The sequence below is a fragment of the Lepidochelys olivacea genome, assembly GCF_965140295.1.
Source record: "Lepidochelys olivacea isolate rLepOli2 genome assembly, chromosome: 3".
In the NCBI taxonomy this organism is placed as follows: Eukaryota; Metazoa; Chordata; order Testudines; family Cheloniidae; genus Lepidochelys; species Lepidochelys olivacea.
The window spans coordinates 468,272-488,411 of NC_140413.1; the positions used below are offsets into that span (position 1 = coordinate 468,272).

A 20,140-nucleotide genomic window follows, 5' to 3' on the forward strand; every position below is an offset into this window, starting at 1 on the left:
TTTCTTGTAACCATTTCTGACTTTAATCCTTCATACTTGTACTCACTTAAAACCTCTCTCTTTGCAGTTAAACAACCTTGTTTCAGTTTTAATCTAAATTAATCCACTGCTGTGTTTAAACTGAACTGTTTGGTAACTCTGGTTATAGTAGTGAATTGTTAAATACTGTCCCTTTACAGGGGCAATGGACCTTTAATATCTGAACTGCCAGGAGAGGGCTGGACAGTGCAGAACACACATTTTTGGGAAAATCTGGGACCGGGAGTGTTTTGGGATAACCCTGCAAGTAGTAACCACGGCTGGTGGAAGCCAGCATGTGACTGGAGTGTTGCTGACAGGCTGCTGGGATCAGAAATGCTGGACCAGGGCTGCACCTATACACAGACACCCAAGGTGTGACCTGCATGCCGGCAGGCTGTTTGTGAGTGGCTCCGATTGGAAGCTACAAGAGTAAAGCATTGCAAGGCACGCAATGTTGTGGGGCGGATGGTGACAACCCCTCACTGGTCTAAATTGCACCCAGGAAAGTGACAATCACCTCACTGTCCAGGGTGCAATGACTGGGTCATTAAGAAAATAGCTGGAACCTGCTAAAATTCCCCATATCAACAGAGAATTGAAAAAAAGACAATGGGACACCCCACTGCCCAGAACATTCCCACCCAGCAAAGCTCCAGAGGAAGGAGATTTCCCATGCCCAGCTCTCGGCAGGGAAGCCAAGCCAACACCCCAGATCAAGAACAAAGGGAAAGGTGTCAGGGTTAAATGCTACCCTCCACATAGACCCCCGACCTCTCACCTGGGACTGAGAAAGGAGAGAGAGAGAGAGCCTGAAATGGAGTCCATAGCAGCTTGGCTGGCTGATTGCACTGGCTTGGCCAACTGGACTATGGCTTAATCTTTGTTTCTCTGTGCTAACTTCAGGACTTCTTGATGCTGTGTCCAGGTGACTAATAAACCCTGCTCTGTTTGGAAAACACTGCCTGGTGTCACTGCAAAGCCTAGCCGGGGTGTATCAGTCCCTGAGATGTGGGCAAATCTCTGAGTAGGAGTCTATCTCAGCTGGACTTGCTGGACAGAGCTCAATGCATGAAGCAGGAGTGCTGGAGCCCAGGGGCTCAGTCTTGGAGGTGGTGAGGATGCAGTGCCAACCCTGAAAGACAAGTGGGACTCCTTGGGGATGTGTCACACTAAAGGGGTTCCTCCAAGAGACTCTTTAAAAGTGGGGGAATAGCACAGGTCCTGTGGATCTGTGACAGGTGATGGGAAGAATGCTGTTCTTTCTGGGAGAGGGACATCGGGCAGCAGAGTTGAGATGGCACCCTCTGAAACATGGCATGGACAGATGGTTAGATCCTGGAGGTGCTGGGGAAGGAGGGACCTTCCCTCTCCTGGGCAGAGGGGACTTGCTGGACCCATCCTGGACCTCTTCTTGCTAAGGGCAGGTGCTTACGATCTTCTTCTTGGGTGAGAGGAAGGCATGGCACTCCAGTGCCCCACTCTGCTGGCTTTGCGCCACGTAGGCAAACACCTTGTTCTGCAGCTTGTCTGTGGTACAGTAGGAAATCCTGCAAGAAGGGATAGCCATTCAGGAGGACGGTGCTAGCTCCAAGTGACTGGGCAGGTTTGGTAGCAGCCAGAGGCCCAGGGTTCAGCCTGGACCTGAGGGCTTGGGCAGCACTGAGCTGGCTAAGCAGATATGTTGCTGGTGGGTCTTACACAGGGGACGCCCATGGGAGATGAGTCAGGAGGGGTAACAGCATGCAACACCCATGGCAAGCAGGGAGGGGATATGCTGCTCCCTTTTACCAGCCCCATGCTGGCCCTGGCAGCCCAGCACAGCAACACTCAACAGGCTCCCTGGGTGCGAGCAGTGGGGTTGACGCAGTCGTTGGGGGCTGTAGTTTGGTGCTGGCCCACCATGTTTCCTGCCCTGAGTGACCAGATAGCCTGACCTACCAGCATGGGGGATAAAGGCTGCCCGAGATCCTGGAGGATTACAAACTGTTCTCTGCCTGCCTCCTCCGGCTGCACCCTGCTCTACACCATGAATTTAAGCCCAGAACCAAGACCGTGAACTTGACCGCATGTTCTATGGGCAGCCAGCGTCAGGAGCGGTGCACAGGTGTGATGTGATTGCAGGAACCCATGTTGCTGGGGAGATGTGCTGCAGAAGGCTGAGCTAGCTGGAGTTCCCTAAGGTCTGAAGGCTCCTGCTCCAGGTGTATTGCATTCTGTAATGCAGATGGCGGGGAATGAAGCATGTATAACTGAGGCACGTCATCATCTACCAGGATGGTGCAGGGTCTTCTAGCCATGGAGATGGTATACAGCGTTACAGCGACTGCTGAGCGAGAGCTCAGCATCTGTGAAGAATCCAGGAGTCTCCTAGACTACAGATTGAACTGAACTGACCAACTGTGGGTATGAACCTGCCACCAGTAGAGACTGCATTGGGGCTGTGAACTCCTTACAGTACTTTCCTCTGACACCAGCATCACCTTTGTCTTGCTCAGGATAGTCTGCCATCCATCCACAGCAGATCATCATCAGTGACACTAAAACAGTTCCCATCCTATATCCTGGCCTGAATCCAGCTTGTGCCAAGTCCAGGATATTAGCTAAAGATAGAGGAAGAGCAGCTGGCTCAAGCTGAACCCACGCAAGACTGAAGTGATGGTGGGTGGAATGGGGAACACTTTGAAGAGCTGTCCAAGACGTTGTCTTGACAGCCCCTACTCTAAGATGCATCTAGGTTCAGGGTCCTGCTGGACTCCTCACTGAGCTGGACAACCAGGTAGCCTCCTTTCACCTCCAGCTTGCTAGGGAACCTCATCCTTCTGCCAGAAGAGGACCTGGCCACAGTGATCCACGCATTGATCACCACCAGGCTGGATAACTGCAATTCACTTTGTCTGAAGCTGAATGTGACGATGATGCACAGGCTCCAGTCAGTGCATGGCTGGCTGCCTTCTCCATGGCCCAGGCCACTTACGTTATGTCTACACAGCCCATGGCAGTGCCCTCTAGCCGGGGCTGACAGATCTGGCCTAGTGGGGCTCATGCCAGTGCTCTAAAAATAGCTGAGTAGGTAGCACTTTGCGGCTCAGACTCTGAAGGCTAAGGAGGAGGGTGAGCTTCAGAGCCCAAGTTCCAGCCTGAGCCGCAACTTCAAAGTGCTGCAATTCTAGCTATTCTTAGAGCACTAGCGCGAGCCCCAGCTAACACAAGTGTGTCGACCCAGGCTGGGTGCTCGCTGCTGCAGGTTGTGTAGACATACCCTATGAGCATATCAGGCCTGTGCTCAAGTCCCAGCACTGTCTTCCATAGGAACAAATGACATAGGACTGCAAGGGACCTCTGGGGTCACCAAGTCCCCTGCTATCAGATAACTCCAGTTCATAAATTTATCAAGCTCTGTCAAAACTAGTCAGGTTATTTGCCTTCACTCCTCCTATTGGAAGGCTCCCAGCCAGCTTCCGATGCCAGTTTAAGGCCTTCATCCTAATCTTCAGAGCAATTACTAGATTAAGCCCCAGCTACAAAGACTGAATTTAATCGCTGAACCCCTGTGACAGTGTTGGTGCTGTGGGATGGCACAGATCACACAGCCCAGGACAAAGCATGTGGGATCTGGAGACAAAGCGCAGAGGGGAGGAACCAGCTATGTAACAAACTTCCAGGGGAGACCAGGGGCATCCAGATTCAGCCTAGGAAACACTGCAAAACCTTCCTCTTGGAGGAGGCCTTTCCATCCTAAGAATGACACACACAAACTCCCCTACTTCTGCCCCCTCAACACACAGACTCCCTCCTTCTGCCCCCCACCCTGGACAGACAGACACTCCTGACACACCCACCCACCCAACCCCATGACACACACAGACTCCCTCTTCCACTTCCACAACACCCCCAACACAGATAACCCTCTTCCGCCCTGGCCAGCCCGACAGACACCCTGCCAACCCACAACCCACGCCATCCCTGCCTCCCAACACACAGACCTTTCTCCACTCTCCATGCCCCCCAACACAGGCTGCTGAAGCCTAGAACCTTCCACACCCTGCCCCTTCCCACGATGTGTGGGACATCCCCCCAACCCCTATCCCCACCAAAGCACGTGTGGCTTGGCATCTCTCTCTTATCAATGCACAGCACGTGGGGCCACCCACCTGCATCTGTCCCACTGCAGCCTGCCAGGGTGCACACAGTTCCATAAAGTCCCACACCACAGCCTAGTGTAAAGTCAGCTGAGCTTGGGGCTGGGACAGGGCACTAGAGTCACCAATGGGACAGGGCTGGAGGGCTGTTTGCTGACTAGGAAGGTGAAGGGAAGACATTCCCACTGACAAAGGGCACAGAGGACCACCTCCTGGCTGACAAAATCCTCCCGCCCCTCCTCCTGCCCCCTATTCCTAGTAGCCTAGTACCTTTTACTTTTCTGTTCCACTGCCCCTACACACACCTGTAAATGGAGACACACTCTATCATCTCCTTGGTCTCAGCGTCCTGCAGTGAGATGCCCCTCGGAGAGACAGTCAGAATCACCTTCTGGAATTTCTTGGCTCCCACGCGAGCCTGGAGGCGGGGAGAGGGGAAATGCATGGGGGGCACTTTAGTCACTGACCAAAACCCAGTGCGTGATTCTGGCTCCTGTCACTCTCCATTGGAATCAGCAGTCCAGACCCTCTGCAGCATCCCAGGCACTGGGATTTCAGCTAGCAAACGTCAGTACCACAGGAAGTGGGAAAGGCTGGGCTTGGGGCTCTGGCACTACCCTTGGAGCCAGGACTCCTGGGTTCTGTTCATGCCTCTGCCATACTGCATGACCCTGGGCAGATCCCTTCCCCTCTCTGCACTTCAAGCTCCCCATCTATGTAACAGGGTTTAAGTCACTGATCAAGCTTCCCATCTGGAAAGTGCTTTGAGATTCTCAGAAAAGGAGCTAGAGGCAGGCAGAGAGGGGGGCTCACTCTCTCCCTCCCCTGCACGCAAGTGGAACTGAGAGTCTCCCTCCCCAGAAAGCAAGGCCCCTGCTGGGCCCCCTCCTCTGCGTGGACAGGGGCCAGTTGCCATCTGATGCTCTGGAGGTTTGACTCAGAGGGCAGGACACATGGGCTGTGAGACCATGAGCATGTTGGAAACAGAAGGTGCAGCGCTGAGAGCAGCATAAGGCCTGGGAAACAATCACTTAGTCCAGTTCCCCCTACTTCTGTGGGGCTGAGTCCCTAAATACTGACTTTCTTCAACCCCCCTCACCAGGCAGGCAGACACACTGAAGTCCAGCACTGGGGGGCATCTCTTACCATAGTAATGATCCGGCGGATGGCATTGGCTGCCATGTCTTCTCCTTTGGGTTTCTCCACCAGCGTCATGCCCAGGTACTTGAGTGTGAAGCCTATCCCCTCCAGCAGGGGCTCCTGCATGTCAGCCCAGTTCTCCGGGAGCTCTGCAGGGGCACAGATAGTGGGGTTAGTGTGAGTGATTACATGCACAAACAGCTGCCATGCTGGTACCTGATGCACTGTTCCTAGCTTGATTCTCTCCAGCAATTTGTTACTATTTGCAGCAGGTATCCTGCAGCAGAGTTAATGGATCTGTGTGCACTTTTCCTTCTGAAGATCCCCCTCTCAGTGCTGCTACCTGCACCAGGGGGTGCATTTAATTTCTCATCTTTTTGCTTTTAAATGGGAAAATAATCCATCTCATGATGCTCTAAGCTCCTTGTTCTGGAGGCATTTGCTTTGCCAGCAGAACTTGTAAGCTCCTTGACCCAACTGGTGCCTACATAGAGCCTGATCCTGTGAGATGCTGTGCTGAGTGCTCCCAGCTCCCATTGACTTTGCTGGGAGCGGTGGGTGCACTGCATCTTGCAGGAACATAAGAACGGCCATACTGGGTCAGACCAAAGGTCCATCTAGCCCAGTATCCTGTCTTCCCACAGTGGCCAATGCCAGGTACTTCAGAGGGAATGAACAGAACAGGTAATCATCAAGTGGTCCATCCCTCTGCCCATTCCCAAGGACTGGCCCTTAACTCAGTGGCCACAGGTGCACCATGCCCACAATAGTGTTCTCAATAGTGTTCTCCACTGCACTTGCTCAATGCATAATTTTTAAACAGTCACAGCTAGGTTAAATCAAAACCAGAGTCCCTGTTGTTGTTATCCAGAAATCATAAGTCTGCTGGGTTACCCTAACCCTAACTAGCTCAAGAGCTAAGCAGTCGGAGCAGGAGTTGGATGGGATGAAGGCTAGGCAGCACCATGGCTCGAGCAAAGATTTTGTTAGCCCTTCTCAAAGGTGAGAACTCAGGTACGTGGAAGAGAGGTGGTTTTTGGAGGGACTCGGAGGAGAAGAGGGGAAGGGGCATCCAGACCTAGGGTGCTGCATGGGGGAGAGATGGGACATAAGGGCACTAGTCTTTGTTGAAGTCCACATCCTGCTGCCTTTCGAGCTGCAACCATTTTTCCTGAAGACATAGAATGTTTGTTTAGAATGAGGAAGGTTCCCAATGGCCAGCCCCTGATTTTTCCTAGCACGTCCAGCTAGCTTCTTTGAGAAAGAAGTAACCACAGGGCTTTGCATTCTCATGGCAGGAGGCTATGGGGAATGGGTTACATAATTACACATGCTGCAGCTACAGTATGTGGGACACGTGGCTTAGAAATAGGGTATGAATACATTTGAATCTCCATTTGTGCCACTCCAGCTTCAGCTTGGCTCCCACAGGATCTAAGTAATCTTTGATAAATGGAAGTTCTCTATCTCTAAAGATGACAGACCTATTTATTGGTCAAAGTACTATCATATTTGATATATGGAAGGAACTTTTAATGTGAATGTCTCATTGATCTCTATTCTGTCCAGTAGCCAGTAATAGAAACAAATGGGTAGCTTAACAGGGAGAACTGAGGCTCTGAACCTGCTGTTTAAAATCCGTGGAAGATGGTTGTTAACAGCACCAGCTAGGTTAGTTAACAGGGAGGGGAACTATAGAAATGACAAGAAACAGGAAGCCAGGGCCTTACCCTTGAAAGGGTAATGGGAATGGATCACAGAGGATGGACCATTCAATATTGTAGTTGCCCTCTTCTCACACCCTCTGAAACATCTGGCACTGGCCACAGTCAGAAGATAAGGTACAGAGCTAGATGGATCACTGACCCAGTATGGCTGTTCTTATTGGTGAGTCAGCCTGGGGCTCCTAATAATATTGTGAACATCAGAGTGGCATGGATTTCCTCAGCACAGGGCAGGGTCTTCCCTCTCCTTGCAGATGAGCCTCTTTTCAGAACCATATTTCACCCCTTCCAGGAAGGCCCCAGTCCATGTGTCAGAGGCTCAGTTCAGTGCTGGAAATGGTTTGGACAAAGGCGTTTCCCACAGACAGTGTGAAAGCCCACATTCCAGATGCTTTTAAGCAGGTTATAATCAAGAGCCCAACCCCACTCTGTAATGATGAGGCTTTTTCCTGTAGCCATATTAAGAGAGCAGGAGTCATGAGCCAAGAAGCAGAGAGTCACATCCTCACATTCCATCTACATTACATTAAAACAATGTAATATTGGGCTGTTAAGAAGGCAATCCTGTCCTAATACTGCCCATCACCAGATAAAGAAACAGATCTTAAGATGGTTAAAGAAAACTTTGTTTAATAGCATTCTCTGTGGCAAGAAATCAATTGGTCAACAAGTTGCAGTTGTGAAAATCCTACTTTATTGTTTTGTCTTTATGGTCCCCATTTCTCTATTGTTTATCTATATGGTCTCTGTCTAGTTCTTTGATTGTTTGTCTGCTGCATAACTAACTTTTTAAGATGTAAATCAGCTAGGGTGGTGGGACATGATTGGCTAAAGAATTGTTTTACAATATGTTAGGATTGGCTAGAAAATTGTTTAGTAATATTTTAGTAAAATGATTGATTAAGGTACAGCTAAGCAAGACTCAAGTTTCACTGTATAAAAAGAGGTCCAAAAGGAAGTTCTTTGGAACCAACTCCAGGACATACCCCAAGATCAGAGTTGTCAGACCTCAATACCCTGTCAGTCACACTGTACAGAAGCTGGAGTCCCCAGATGACCTGATCCTAACTGGCCATCAAGAGAAGTTCACCTGCCTTATTGGGAGTGGTGAGCATGGTATGCTTAGTGTGTGCATTCTGTTTTGGTGATAGAGGTTAAGGATATTACTGTGTAAAGCTCTTTCACTGGTAAAAGACCCCATAAACCCGCCATAGATTATGCCTTGAGCCCTAGCAATTGGGTATGGATGGCCTGGACCCCTATGAACTGGGAAAAGGTGGGGGTGCCTAAATCAATCAGGTTATGCCTTGATCCCTAGGAACTAGGTAGAGGTGGGGTGTCCTAGAGTGTGCGGGTAACAAATTTAGGGTAGAGCTGGGTGCCTTATACCTTGAGCACACGGATGGGTAAAGGTGGGTGCCCGAGAGTGTGTGTAACAGAGAATTTTGTGTGGGTAAGAGCTCCTAATGCACTCAATAGGGACAGGCCCCAAAGAGATCCTTGCAGGGCTAGAAGGGTTCATTCCTCTCATTCTGAGCACTGGCAATTGAGCGCTTGTGGGCCTCTACTCTGCCAGCCCTCTTGTCAAGGTGTCTCTGGAGCCATGAGTGAGGAGATACAAGATGCAGCACCTTAAGGATGCTGATAAGACCCAGCTCTAGAGAGCTCTTGCCTAAACTGATTAAACAATTTAGCCAGGGCCTCGCAGACTGGGACCTGCCTGAGACTCAGCCCAGACAGCACTGAGGCATCACATGCAGGCTGGAGGGAGAGAGGAAGGAAGCAAGTGGCAGAAACGGCTCTTTTGGCCCCCTTGTGCTCCCTGCCATTCATTGCACAGGCTCCCAGCTCCGGAACTTGTTGGCTCCCCAGCTGCTTCTGGAGTCCAGGCAGCAGCCCGGCCAACAGCACTTTTTCTAACCGTGCTTAGCTAGAGGTGATTCATGCCCTCAGAAGGAAAAGTAATCCGTCCAGTTAACTAGACCAATGCAAACTTGAGCCTGGATCACAGCAGCACACTCTACATGGGGTAGCATTTGGAAATTCCAGCTAGTGCTGGATGCAGCACTCATGGCGGGCAGAATATTCCACCAGCACTCAGATCTATGCTGCTCCTAAATCACTGGGTTAGATTTGAGCCCCACTTGGTTTGAAGTTAGCAATAATCTTATTCATAGTCTCTCCTGGTGGATGAACAGGCTCCAAAACAGCTTGCTATTGAGGGTATTATAATCCAAGTGGATTAATTGCATAAGAAAGTTTATAATCTTCATTTTTTTCTGTAATATTTGTAATTGAATTAATTCTACATGTGCGTAGGGAGCACATGGTCAGGAGACTTGTGGAGATCTAAATAAACCAAAATATGCTCCTATTGCTTTAATCACTCTTGTCTGACAATCAGATTTTCTGCTATCATCTTGCAGAGTAACAGCAGTGTTAGTCTGTATTCGCAAAAAGAAAAGGAGTACTTGTGGCACCTTAGAGACTAACCAATTTATTTGAGCTTGAGCTTTCGTGAGCTACAGCTCACTTCATCGGATGCGTATCGTGGAAACTGCAGAAGACATTATATACACACAGAGACCATGGAACAATACCTCTTCCCACCCCACTCTCCTGCTGGTAATAGCTTATCTAAAGTGATCATCAAGTTGGGCCATTTCCAGCACAAATCCAGGTTTTCTCACCCTCCGCTGCCCCCCCCCCCACCACAAACTCACTCTCCTGCTGGTAATAGCCCATCCAAAGTGACCACTCTCTTCACAATGTGTATGATAATCAAGGTGGGCCATTTCCTGCACAAATCCAGGTTCTCTCACTCCCTCACCGCCCTCCAAAAACCATACACACAAACTCACTCTCCTGCTGGTAATAGCTTATCCAAAGTGACCACTCTCCCTACAATGTGCATGATAATCAAGATGGGCCATTTCCAGCACAAATCCCGCCCCCACAAACTCACTCTCCTGCCTGGATTTGTGCTGGAAATGGCCCAACTTGATGATCACTTTAGATAAGCTATTACCAGCAGGACAGTGGGGCGGGAGGAGGTATTGTTTCATGGTCTCTGTGTGTATATAATGCCTTCTGCAGTTTCCACGGTATGTATCCGCTGAAGTGAGCTGTAGCTCACGAAAGCTTATGCTCAAATAAATTGGTTAGTCTCTAAGGTGCCACAAGTCCTCCTGTTCTTTTTGCTATCATCTTGTAAATGATTTTCTGCATTACCGTAACACTCAGCAGCCCCAGCCAGAATTGGTGCCCATTGTGCCGAGTGCTGTACAAACACAATAAGAGTGTAATCACTGGTGGAGGCACTATCTTGATAGGAAAACGACCGGACGGTGAATATGGAACACAGCTGGCGACGGGTGAGACAGGGCCACATACATTAATGTACACCTTGGAGACCACACTAAGGCATTACTAGCCACGATCACAGCTTCCCATGGGCAAAAGTGCGATTAAAGCAACAGGAGCACATTTTTGTTTCTTGACCTACTTTTTGCCTTCCATGCACTTTTCATTCCCCCAAGATTTTGCTAAAACTTTCCAGGGTCATTCCGCTCTGGGCAAAGCCCAAACAAGCAACATTTCAGTGGAAAAAGTGCAATATGCAAAAGTCTAAGCATGAGAAGAGGGGCATATGAGTGGAAACTTATCAACTGGCGTCCAGGGTAATAGCTTTATATGGCATTGTTTGGACACAATCTGTACAGGGCCTACATGGCCCACAGCCCAAGGATCCAGGTCCCTGCCTCTCAGCAGGTACAACGGACAGAAGGCACATTAACAAGGAGACTGCTCTGAGTGCATGGCAGGCATGAATCAGTGGGAGAACAGCTTGCTTCTGTGCTCTGTACAATCTGGACAGTGTAAGCCTTCCCAGGGAACCCTCTCAGTCACTGTCTCCTGCAGCATCTTTCACTAGCTGAAGCAAGTGACCTTGATTCAAAAAGTAGGGCAAGAAACTGCTAGTTAGAAAGGGGAGGATTCAATTGTAAGTGAAAACTAAATAAATGGGGCCAGGCTAGCACCTCCCTTCCCCCCAGCTCCACATACATGGCTGGTCTGGCATTCCCCAGGTCAGGCTGGCTCAGTGACTATGTCCCACATTAAGATCCTTTTGCCCCTTCAGCTTTATGTGTGGTCCCCACCTGCGTGGTTATGGATCAGGGAAGCCCATCCCACTGGAGTATCAGGGTGCATGTGTGTGAGGTCTCCAGCCATCACTGTGGGGCTGGTCTCATGCTGGCTCAAGCCCCACTTGCTAGACTACTCTAGCTCTTCCCACTCTGCAGCTCTCCAGGCAGGGGAGGCTGCTGAGATTTCACAGCTTCCTGTATCTTAGCAACGTGCTCCTGCTACCACCAACTGTTCCACTTTCATCTGCACACAGGGGAGCTGGGGGTCTGGAAAAAAGTGAGTCTCCAAAGGCAGAACAGGGCCAGGAGCACAAAGTGCTTTCATCAGAGCATTCAGGCTCTGCACAATCTCCTCCTGAAGACAGTCTGGCCTGCCCACCCCACTATCCAGAAAGCATAGAGCCCCTTTCCCCCAGAAAAGGCACAGCCCAAGCCACTAAGAGCAAGGAAAGAACAGCTTAATCATTCAACACCCGAGCTCTGCTCTTCAGTGCCCCTTATCCATCAAAGCTACCTCCCTTCCAGCACCCCCATTGTTCCACTCAGCTCTCCCCACCCCGGGTGCCTTGCAGTCAACATCTCCTTCTTCCTTCTGACCAGCCAACAAGCAGCCTTAGTTTGCAAATGCAAATTTTGATTCCTCATTTCTACTGATAGGTTTCAGAGTAGCAGCCGTGTTAGTCTGTATTCGCAAAAAGAAAAGGAGTACTTGTGGCACCTTAGAGACTAACGATGAAGTGAGCTGTAGCTCACAAAAGCTTATGCTCAAATAAATTTGTTAGCCTATAAGGTGCCACAAGTCCTCCTGTTCTTTTTGCATTTCTACTGAGTTACCAATCCAGATCACTCTCCAGCAGCACTCCCCCGTTTGCTGTGTTTCCCCTGAACATCTCTCACACTGAGACGGGGACCTGATGCCAGACCTCACTCACATCAGTATGAAGCCACTGGGCATTCACAAGGGTGGAGAGACAGGTGATGGTGAGTACATGCTGAGCGGTTCAGTGTAGGTGAGGTACGAATGTTTGCTGTAATACTGCTTTCAGTTTGCACATCTGGGCCCTGTGCTCTAGCAGCCCCAGCTTAATGCTTTCAAGGCTTATTGTGTGAGACTTGCTTTCAGAGGGATAGCCGTGTTAGTCTGTATCAGCAGAAACAACAAGGAGTCCTTGTGGCACCTTAGAGACTAACAAATTTATTTGGGCATAAGCTTTCGTGGGCTAAAACCCACTTCATCAGATGCATGGAGTGAAAAATACAGTAAGCTGTATATTCTATTATATATATACATATACAACACACACACACAGCACATGAAAAAATGCGAGTTGCCTTACCAAGTGGGGGGTGAGTGTTAACAAGGCCAATTCAGTTAAGGTGGAAGTGGTCTGTTCTCAACAGTTGACAAGAAGGGGTGAATATCAAGAGAGGGAAAATTACTTTTGTAGTCTTAATGGGGCCAATGCAATTAAGGTGGACATCGGCTATTTCCAACAGTTGATAAGAAGGTGTGAGTATCAGCAGAGGGAAAATTACTTTTTATAGTGACCCATCCACTCCCAGTCTTTATTCAGGCCTAATTTGATGGTGTCCAGTTTGTAAATTAATTCCAGTTCTGCAGTTTCTCGTTAAGTCTGTTTTTGAAGTTTTTTTGTTGAACAATTAAGTCTGTTATTGAATGTCCAGAGAGACTGAAGTGCTCTCCTACTGGTTTTTGAATGTTACAATTCTTGATGTCTGATTTGTATCCATTTATTCTTTTGTGTAGAGACTACCTAGTTTGGCCAATGTACATGGCAAAGAGGCATTGCTGGCACATGATGGCTTATATCACATTGGTAGATGTGCAGGTGAACGAGCCCCTGATGATCTGGCTGATGTGGTTAGGTCCTATGATGGTGTCCCTTGAATAGATATGCGGACATAGCTGGCAACAAATTGCTTACTGTATTTTTCACTCCATGCATCTGATGAAGTGGGTTTTAGCCCATGAAAGCTTATGCCCAAATAAATTTGTCTCTAAGGGCTTGGCTACATTTGCGAGTTACAGCGCAATAAAGGAGCCCCGGGCGCACTAGCTCACTACCTGTCCACACTGGCAAGGCACACAGAGCGCTCTGACTCTGCGGTACAGGGCTGCTGGTACTCCACCTTGGCGAGTGGAATAAGATTTGCTGTGCCCCAGCTGGAGCGCCGCAGTGCCAGTGTGAACGAGATGTTGCATTACTGCACTCTGATCATCCTCTGGAAATGTCCCATAATCCCCTTAAGTCAAGTGGCCACTCTTGTCATTGTTTTTGAATCGCTGCAGAAATGCGGATATGCCCTTTGAAAGCTCCGTTTCTGACAGCCGGCTACTTATCTGCTCTGAGACAAAGCAAGCCATTAGTGTGGAATGCTGTGTGTGTGAGAGAGGGGCTGGGGGAAGGGGGGGGTCTGCTGCTGTCTGAACTTACAAGACAGCATGCTGACATGCTCTCAGCCCCCCAAAAACCCACTCTCTCCCTCCCCACATACACACAACACATTCCCTGTCACACTCCACTCCCCCCCCATTTGAAAAGCATGTTGCAGTCACTTGCATGCTGGGATAGCTGCCCATAATGCACCACTCCCAATGCCGTTGCAAGTGCCACAAATGTGGCCACTGAAGCTGTCAGTGTGGACAGACTGCAGCGCTTTCCCTACTGCGCTCTCCGAAGGCTGGTTTAACTCAAAGCGCTCTACATCTGCAAGTGTAGCCATGCCCTAAGGTACCACAAGGACTCCTCGTTGTTTTTATGTGGGAATTGTAACTTTCCAGCCATGTCCCTCTTCCCCACCCTTCCTATGCTGCAACAGGGCCAGTGTTGTGTTCCTGAATCTGCCTCAAACAATATCCCGAGAGGTGTAATTGTCCAAATTATCCCAATGGGATCTTGACTCTGAAGCCCAGTGTCATCATTCATTATTTTACTACTGATCACTTTAGCAGAAATAGCCAGTTAATGTGCTGATTCCTTGCTGTTGAAAGGGAGGGCAGTGAGGAGTTCAATCCCCTCCCTCTTTCCCTCCAGTTATGAAAGAACTGACTTTAAATTCAAAAGAAAGAGGAGTTGCCTCACTCCTGGGTGCCAAGAACTCAAGCCATCTTTCCCTAATCATCAGTCCCCTTTATGTATACAAAAATATACAGCATATTGAAAATGTGACCACTTTGTAAAACAAATTAATGTACTATGAAATGAGGCCCTCTGTACTGATTGTATTACTTACGCTTCATATCTAATACAATAGAAATCTCAATTTTTGAGTTTATTAATCCACATGTGCACTTTGAATCCTAAAACTGCAAGCTCCGTGGGATGGGGCCAGCTTTTGTCCAGCACCACCCAGGACAATGGAGCCCCATCCCAAATCGGGTCTTTGGGCACTAAACACAAAGACAGTACCGGCCACATATCCATATCCGTTAGTATAAAACCATCTTGGAGACAAGAGATTAATCCTTGGAGTCTGGGTTCTGAGATAGCACCATGTCCCCTCTCAGAGGCACTGAAGGAACATGACCCGATTCCCAGAGAGTCTGGGCAATTATTACTGGGCCCGATTAGAACCAGGTCACTGGGGTCTTTGAGTGATGGGCCTGCAGCATTTGGGGCAGTTCAACTGTGTTTGGAAAGATGCCCCCCTTTTATTCGCTGCCCCATGGTCTGAGTGCAGGGTCATCTCCGACTGCAGAGAGAAGCAGGGGTCCCAAACTGGTGTTCCAGGACCCAAGGGGACAGTGCTATGGACACTCCCAGCCCATGAGATTAGGGCTCAGACTCGCAGTGTCTCTGCAGTCTGGAGGCAGCCCTGCTTAGATCAGTGGTTTTCAAAGCTTTTTCTAGGGACCCAGTTGAAGAACATTGTTGATGCCTGCGACCCAACGCAGCTGTGGATGAGGGGTTTGTGGTGTGGGAAGGGCTCAGGGCTGGGGCAGAGGGTTGGGGTGAGGGCTGTGGGGTGGGGCCACAAATGAGGGGTTCAGGGTAGGGGAGGAGGCTCTGGGCTGGGGCAGGAGGTTGGGGTGTGGGAGAGGGTCAGGGCTCTGGGCTGGGGATGCAGGCTCTGGGCTGGGGCCAGGGATGAGGGGTTTGGGGTGCAGGAAGGGGTTCCAGGTTTTGGGGGGCTCAGGGCTGGGGCAGGGGATTGGAGCACACTGTTACCTCCGGCAGCTCCCCGTCAGCGGCGCAGCCGGGGTGCACAGCGGATTGCGCTGTGCCCTGGAAGCGGCCAGCAGCAGGTCTGGCTCCTAGGCAGAGGCTCTCGCCTGCAGGCACTGCCCCAGTTCCCATTGGCTTGAGCCAGTGCTCAGGGCAGGGGCAGCGCGCAGAGCCCTGTGAACCCCCTGCCTAGACGCCGGACCTGCTGCTGGCCACTTCTGGGGCACAGCGCCGTGTCGGAAAAGGTAGGCACTAGCCTGCCTTAGCTGGGCAGCATTGCCAACAGGACTTTTAACGTCCCGGTCAGCAGTGTTGACCAGAGCAAGGCGACCCAGCACTTTACATGCCGGGACCCAGTAGTAGGTCACGACTCATGGTTTGTAAAACCCGGGCTTAGATCATGAGGTGCCCGGAGACATAGGGGTAGGGGGCACAGACACTCACTCCCCCAGCAATTTCATGGCTCCTCCTGCTCCTGGGGCCCCTGGCACTCATTGCCCCCCACTTGGGCTGGAGGACGAAAAGGGCCCCACCTGCCAACTCACCCCCACCACGGCCCCCCTCAACTGTGCCTGCTGCTTCCATTCGCCCTCTAATCCCCGCCATTCCACCCTTAGTGCCCCCACCCAAACTGAAAGAAAAAGAGCCCCACCAGCCAGATTCACCTACAGATCTAAGTCCATGCTGTCACTGCCCCCCACGGCAAATACCCCCGCGGACCTCCACCCCGCCCCTGCCGTCAACGGACGCCTCAATACCCCCATCCTGCCCCTCAATACTCCCACAGGCCCCAACCCCACCCTCAGTACCCCCACAACCCCTTTCAGTACCCTACAACACCCTCACCCACAGTACTCCCACAGCCCCCTCAGCATCCCCACCCTGAAATACCCCCGCGGCCCTCCACCCCGCCCCCGCGGTCAACACCCCCACGGCCCCCCCCCCAGCATCCCCACCCTGAAATACCCCCGTGGCCCTCCACCCCGCCCCCGCCGTCAATACCCCCACGGCCCCCCTCAGCATCCCCACCCTGAAATACCCCCGTGGCCCTCCACCCCGCCCCTGCTGTCAATACCCCCACGGCCCCCCTCAGCATCTCCACCCTGAAATACCCCCATGGCCCTCCACCCCGTCCCCGCCGTCAATACCCCCACGGCCCCCCTCAGCATCCCCACCCTGAAATAACCCCGCGGCCCCCCCCTCAGCATCCCCACCCTGAAATACCCCCGTGGCCCTCCACCCCGCCGTCAATACCCCCACGGCCCCCGTCAGCATCCCCACCCTGAAATACCCCCGTGGCCCTCCACCCCGCCGTCAATACCCCCACGGCCCCCCTCAGCACCCCCACCCTGAAATACCCCCGTGGCCCTCCACCCCGCCCCCGCCAATACCCCCACGGCCCCCCTCAGCACCCCCACCCTGAAATAACCCCGCGGCCCCCCCCTCAGCATCCCCACCCTGAAATACCCCCGTGGCCCTCCACCCCGCCCCCGCCGTCAACACCCCCACGGCCCCCCTCAGCACCCCCACCCTGAAATACCCCCGTGGCCCTCCATCCTGCCCCCGCCGTCAATACCCCCACGGCCCCCCTCAGCATCCCCACCCTGAAATACCCCCGTGGCCCTCCACCCCGCCCCTGCTGTCAATACCCCCACGGCCCCCCTCAGCATCCCCACCCTGAAATACCCCCGTGGCCCTCCACCCCGCCCCTGCTGTCAATACCCCCACGGCCCCCCTCAGCATCTCCACCCTGAAATACCCCCGTGGCCCTCCACCCCGTCCCCGCCGTCAATACCCCCACGGCCCCCCTCAGCATCCCCACCCTGAAATAACCCCGCGGCCCCCCCCTCAGCATCCCTACCCTGAAATACCCCCGTGGCCCTCCACCCCGCCGTCAATACCCCCACGGCCCCCCTCAGCACCCCCACCCTGAAATACCCCCGTGGCCCTCCACCCCGCCCCTGCTGTCAATACCCCCACAGCCCCCCTCAGCATCCCCACCCTGAAATAACCCCGCGGCCCCCCCCTCAGCATCCCCACCCTGAAATACCCCCGTGGCCCTCCACCCCGCCGTCAATACCCCCACGGCCCCCCTCAGCATCCCCACCCTGAAATAACCCCATGGCCCTCCATCCTGCCCCCGCCGTCAACACCCCCACGGCCCCCCCCTCAGCATCCCCACCCTGAAATACCCCCACGGCCCTCCACCCCGCCCCCGCCGTCAATACCCCCACGGCCCCCCTCAGCACCCCCACCCTGAAATAACCCCGCGGCCCCCCCCTCAGCACCCCCACCCTGAAATACCCCCGCGGCCCCCCCCTCAGCACCCCCACCCTGAAATAACCCCGCGGCCCCCCCCTCAGCATCCCCACCCTGAAATACCCCCGTGGCCCTCCACCCCGCCCCCGCCGTCAACACCCCCACGGCCCCCCTCAGCACCCCCACCCTGAAATACCCCCGTGGCCCTCCACCCCGCCCCCGCCGTCAACACCCCCACGGCCCCCCTCAGCATCCCCACCCTGAAATACCCCCGTGGCCCTCCACCCCGACCCCGCCGTCAACACCCCCACGGCCCCCCTCAGCATCCCCACCCTGAAATACCCCCGTGGCCCTCCACCCCGACCCCGCCGTCAACACCCCCACGGCCCCCCTCAGCATCCCCACCCTGAAATACCCCCGTGGCCCCCCCCTCAGCACCCCCACCCTGAAATACCCCCGTGGCCCTCCACCCCGACCCCGCCGTCAATACCCCCACGGCCCCCCTCAGCATCCCCACCCTGAAATAACCCCGTGGCCCCCCCCTCAGCACCCCCACCCTGAAATACCCCCGTGGCCCCCCCCTCAGCATCCCCACTCTGAAATACCCCCGTGGCCCTCCACCCCGCCCCCGCCGTCAATACCCCCCACTCCCCTCAACACCCCCCTGCCCTCACCTCCGTGCCCCCCATTCACCCCCACATCACCCCCAGCACCCCCACTTGCCCCCTCGGCACCCCTCCCCCCCAGTGCCCCCGCAGCCCCCCGGGCCGCTCCCGCCAGCGCCCCGCGCTTACTGCGGTGCCAGCAGAGCCCCAGGCCGTGGCGGGCGAGCCGGGGGCTCCGCAGCACGGCCCGGCCCGCCGCCCGCAGCGCCTCCATCGCCGCGCTCTGCCGGGCCGCCCCGGGTGGGGGAGGGGAGGCGAGGCGAGGCCAGCGCGCGCTCCCGCCCGGGCCCCCGGGGCCCGCTGCGTCGCTCGAGCGCGCGCCCGGCTTTGGGGGCGGGGCTTGCTGCGCGGGGTCAGGCTGCCGGAGTGGGCGTGGCTCGTGGGGAAGGGCGCGGCTAAAGGTTGATGGAGGCGGGGTCTGCGGAATGGGCGGAGTTTGTGGGTGAGGGCCGTTGCAGGCGAGGGCGGAGTCTCTCCACCGAACCCTTCCGTCGCCCAGAGGCGCGGCCTGGCTGGGCGCATGCGCGGCGCGGGGCGCTCCCGGTGACGCAGGCTGCTGGGGTGCTGGGTGTGCGCGTGCGCGTGCCGCCGGTTGCTGTGGTGTTCGGCAGGCGGTTACCGGGGCAACGCGCGGAGGCGGGAGACGCGGAGCCCGAGTGGCCCCGGGATGCAGCTACGGCACGTACGGACGCTGCTTACCCCCCAGGTCAGCCCCCGACTCGCGGGCGCGTGAGGGGCGAGGCGGGTCCGTGGCGGGCGGGCGGAGGGCGGCCTGGAGCCTGGGAATCCTTCACGCTCGGCCCAAGGGGCTGCGGAACTCCCTGCCGCAGGACGTGAGGGAGGCCCAGAGCCCGGCAGCCGTCAGAGAGGGGTCCGCCCAGAAACATGGGGGCAAATGCCGACGCCCACACCAGGGCTCGGGCTGCGTTGCGGGCCCTCCAACGTGTGGTCGTGCGCATCGGAAAACGTAATCCCCAGGGAACATACCGAGTGGTGGGCTCTGAATTAGCTGTTACCCCTCCAGAGGAGAGGTCTTGGAGTCAGTGGCGACTAGCCATGCTGGGCGGGGATGGGGACCCGCGCCTCTGTTTGCCAGATGCTGGGAATGGGTCACTGGACGGTCTGTTCACTCCCTCTGGGGCACCTGGCCCTGGCCCCTGTCGGCAGACAGGACACTGGGCTGGACGGGCCTTTGTTCTGACCCCGTCTGGCCGCTCTTATGTTCTAATGGACCTTGCTCCAGTCCAGACTGGCAATGGCGATGTTTTCTTCCAGGATGGTGCTGCAAAGGTCACCTGCATGGCTTGGTCCTACAACAATGCCAAGTTTGCTGTCTGCACTGTAGACAGGGTTGTGCTTCTGTATGATGAACATGGAGAGAGAAGGGACAAATTTTCCACCAAGCCTGCTGATGCAAAGGTAAAGAGATTGTTTGTTTGCTTCTGTGTAACTGGGCATCCGACACTCTTGATCTGTGACACACTGATACTTTACATGCTGCTATGCAGGGCAGTTTTTGGCAGTAGCAGAGCAACTTGTAAGTTGCTCCATACTTTTCAGAAGGCTCATAACAGCTTGAAATGCTACACCACATTCTGCATAGCCCCAAAGCACAGCCTTAAATGTTGCTCCCATCAGAGTACAACTACAGGCCCAGACTGTTCCTATGCTGTTGTAAAGGGGACAGGGGAGGGAATGCTCAAGCAATATTCTGTATAATTATACCATCCCTACTTCCTCGACGTCAGCTGAACTCTTCGTTGAAGCAGAGGCCAAAGTTCTGTCTTGTCAAAACTTTTCAGAAAGTATGACACAGAGTTAAACCTTAGAGAGACTACTGTACGCTTTCTTCATAAA

General features: G+C 53.7%; 2 protein-coding genes across 9 annotated transcripts in view; one reads left to right on the plus strand and one right to left on the minus strand.

The window, feature by feature from the left end:
* Positions 1–18,605, minus strand: part of LOC311517923 (low density lipoprotein receptor adapter protein 1-like) — a 31,899-nt gene extending 13,294 nt beyond the window's left edge. For 2 of the 5 annotated variants that reach the window (XR_014710820.1, XR_014710821.1), the window contains exons 1-4: positions 18,413–18,604; positions 5,307–5,449; positions 4,466–4,578; positions 1,454–1,568 (exon numbers count right to left, since the gene is read on the minus strand). Coding sequence is in view for 2 of the 5 variants with exons in the window: in XM_084623216.1 (XP_084479342.1) it covers positions 1,454–1,568; positions 4,466–4,578; positions 5,307–5,449; positions 18,413–18,497 (456 nt within the window). In the remaining 3 variants the exon portion in view is untranslated. Of the gene's footprint in view, positions 1–1,453; positions 1,569–4,465; positions 4,579–5,306; positions 5,450–18,412 lie in introns of all 5 variants that reach the window. The other 3 variants (XR_014710819.1, XM_084623216.1, XM_084623217.1) reach the window with 3 other exon arrangements.
* Positions 18,606–18,832: 227 nt separating this feature from the next.
* The window catches only part of IFT172 (intraflagellar transport 172), a 149,256-nt gene continuing 147,948 nt past the window's right edge, over positions 18,833–20,140 (plus strand). For 2 of the 4 annotated variants that reach the window (XR_014710812.1, XM_084623126.1), the window contains exons 1-2: positions 18,833–18,989; positions 19,559–19,702. Coding sequence is in view for 3 of the 4 variants with exons in the window: in XM_084623126.1 (XP_084479252.1) it covers positions 18,951–18,989; positions 19,559–19,702 (183 nt within the window). In the remaining variant the exon portion in view is untranslated. Of the gene's footprint in view, positions 18,990–19,558; positions 19,703–20,140 lie in introns of those variants that run through there. The other 2 variants (XM_084623125.1, XM_084623127.1) reach the window with 2 other exon arrangements.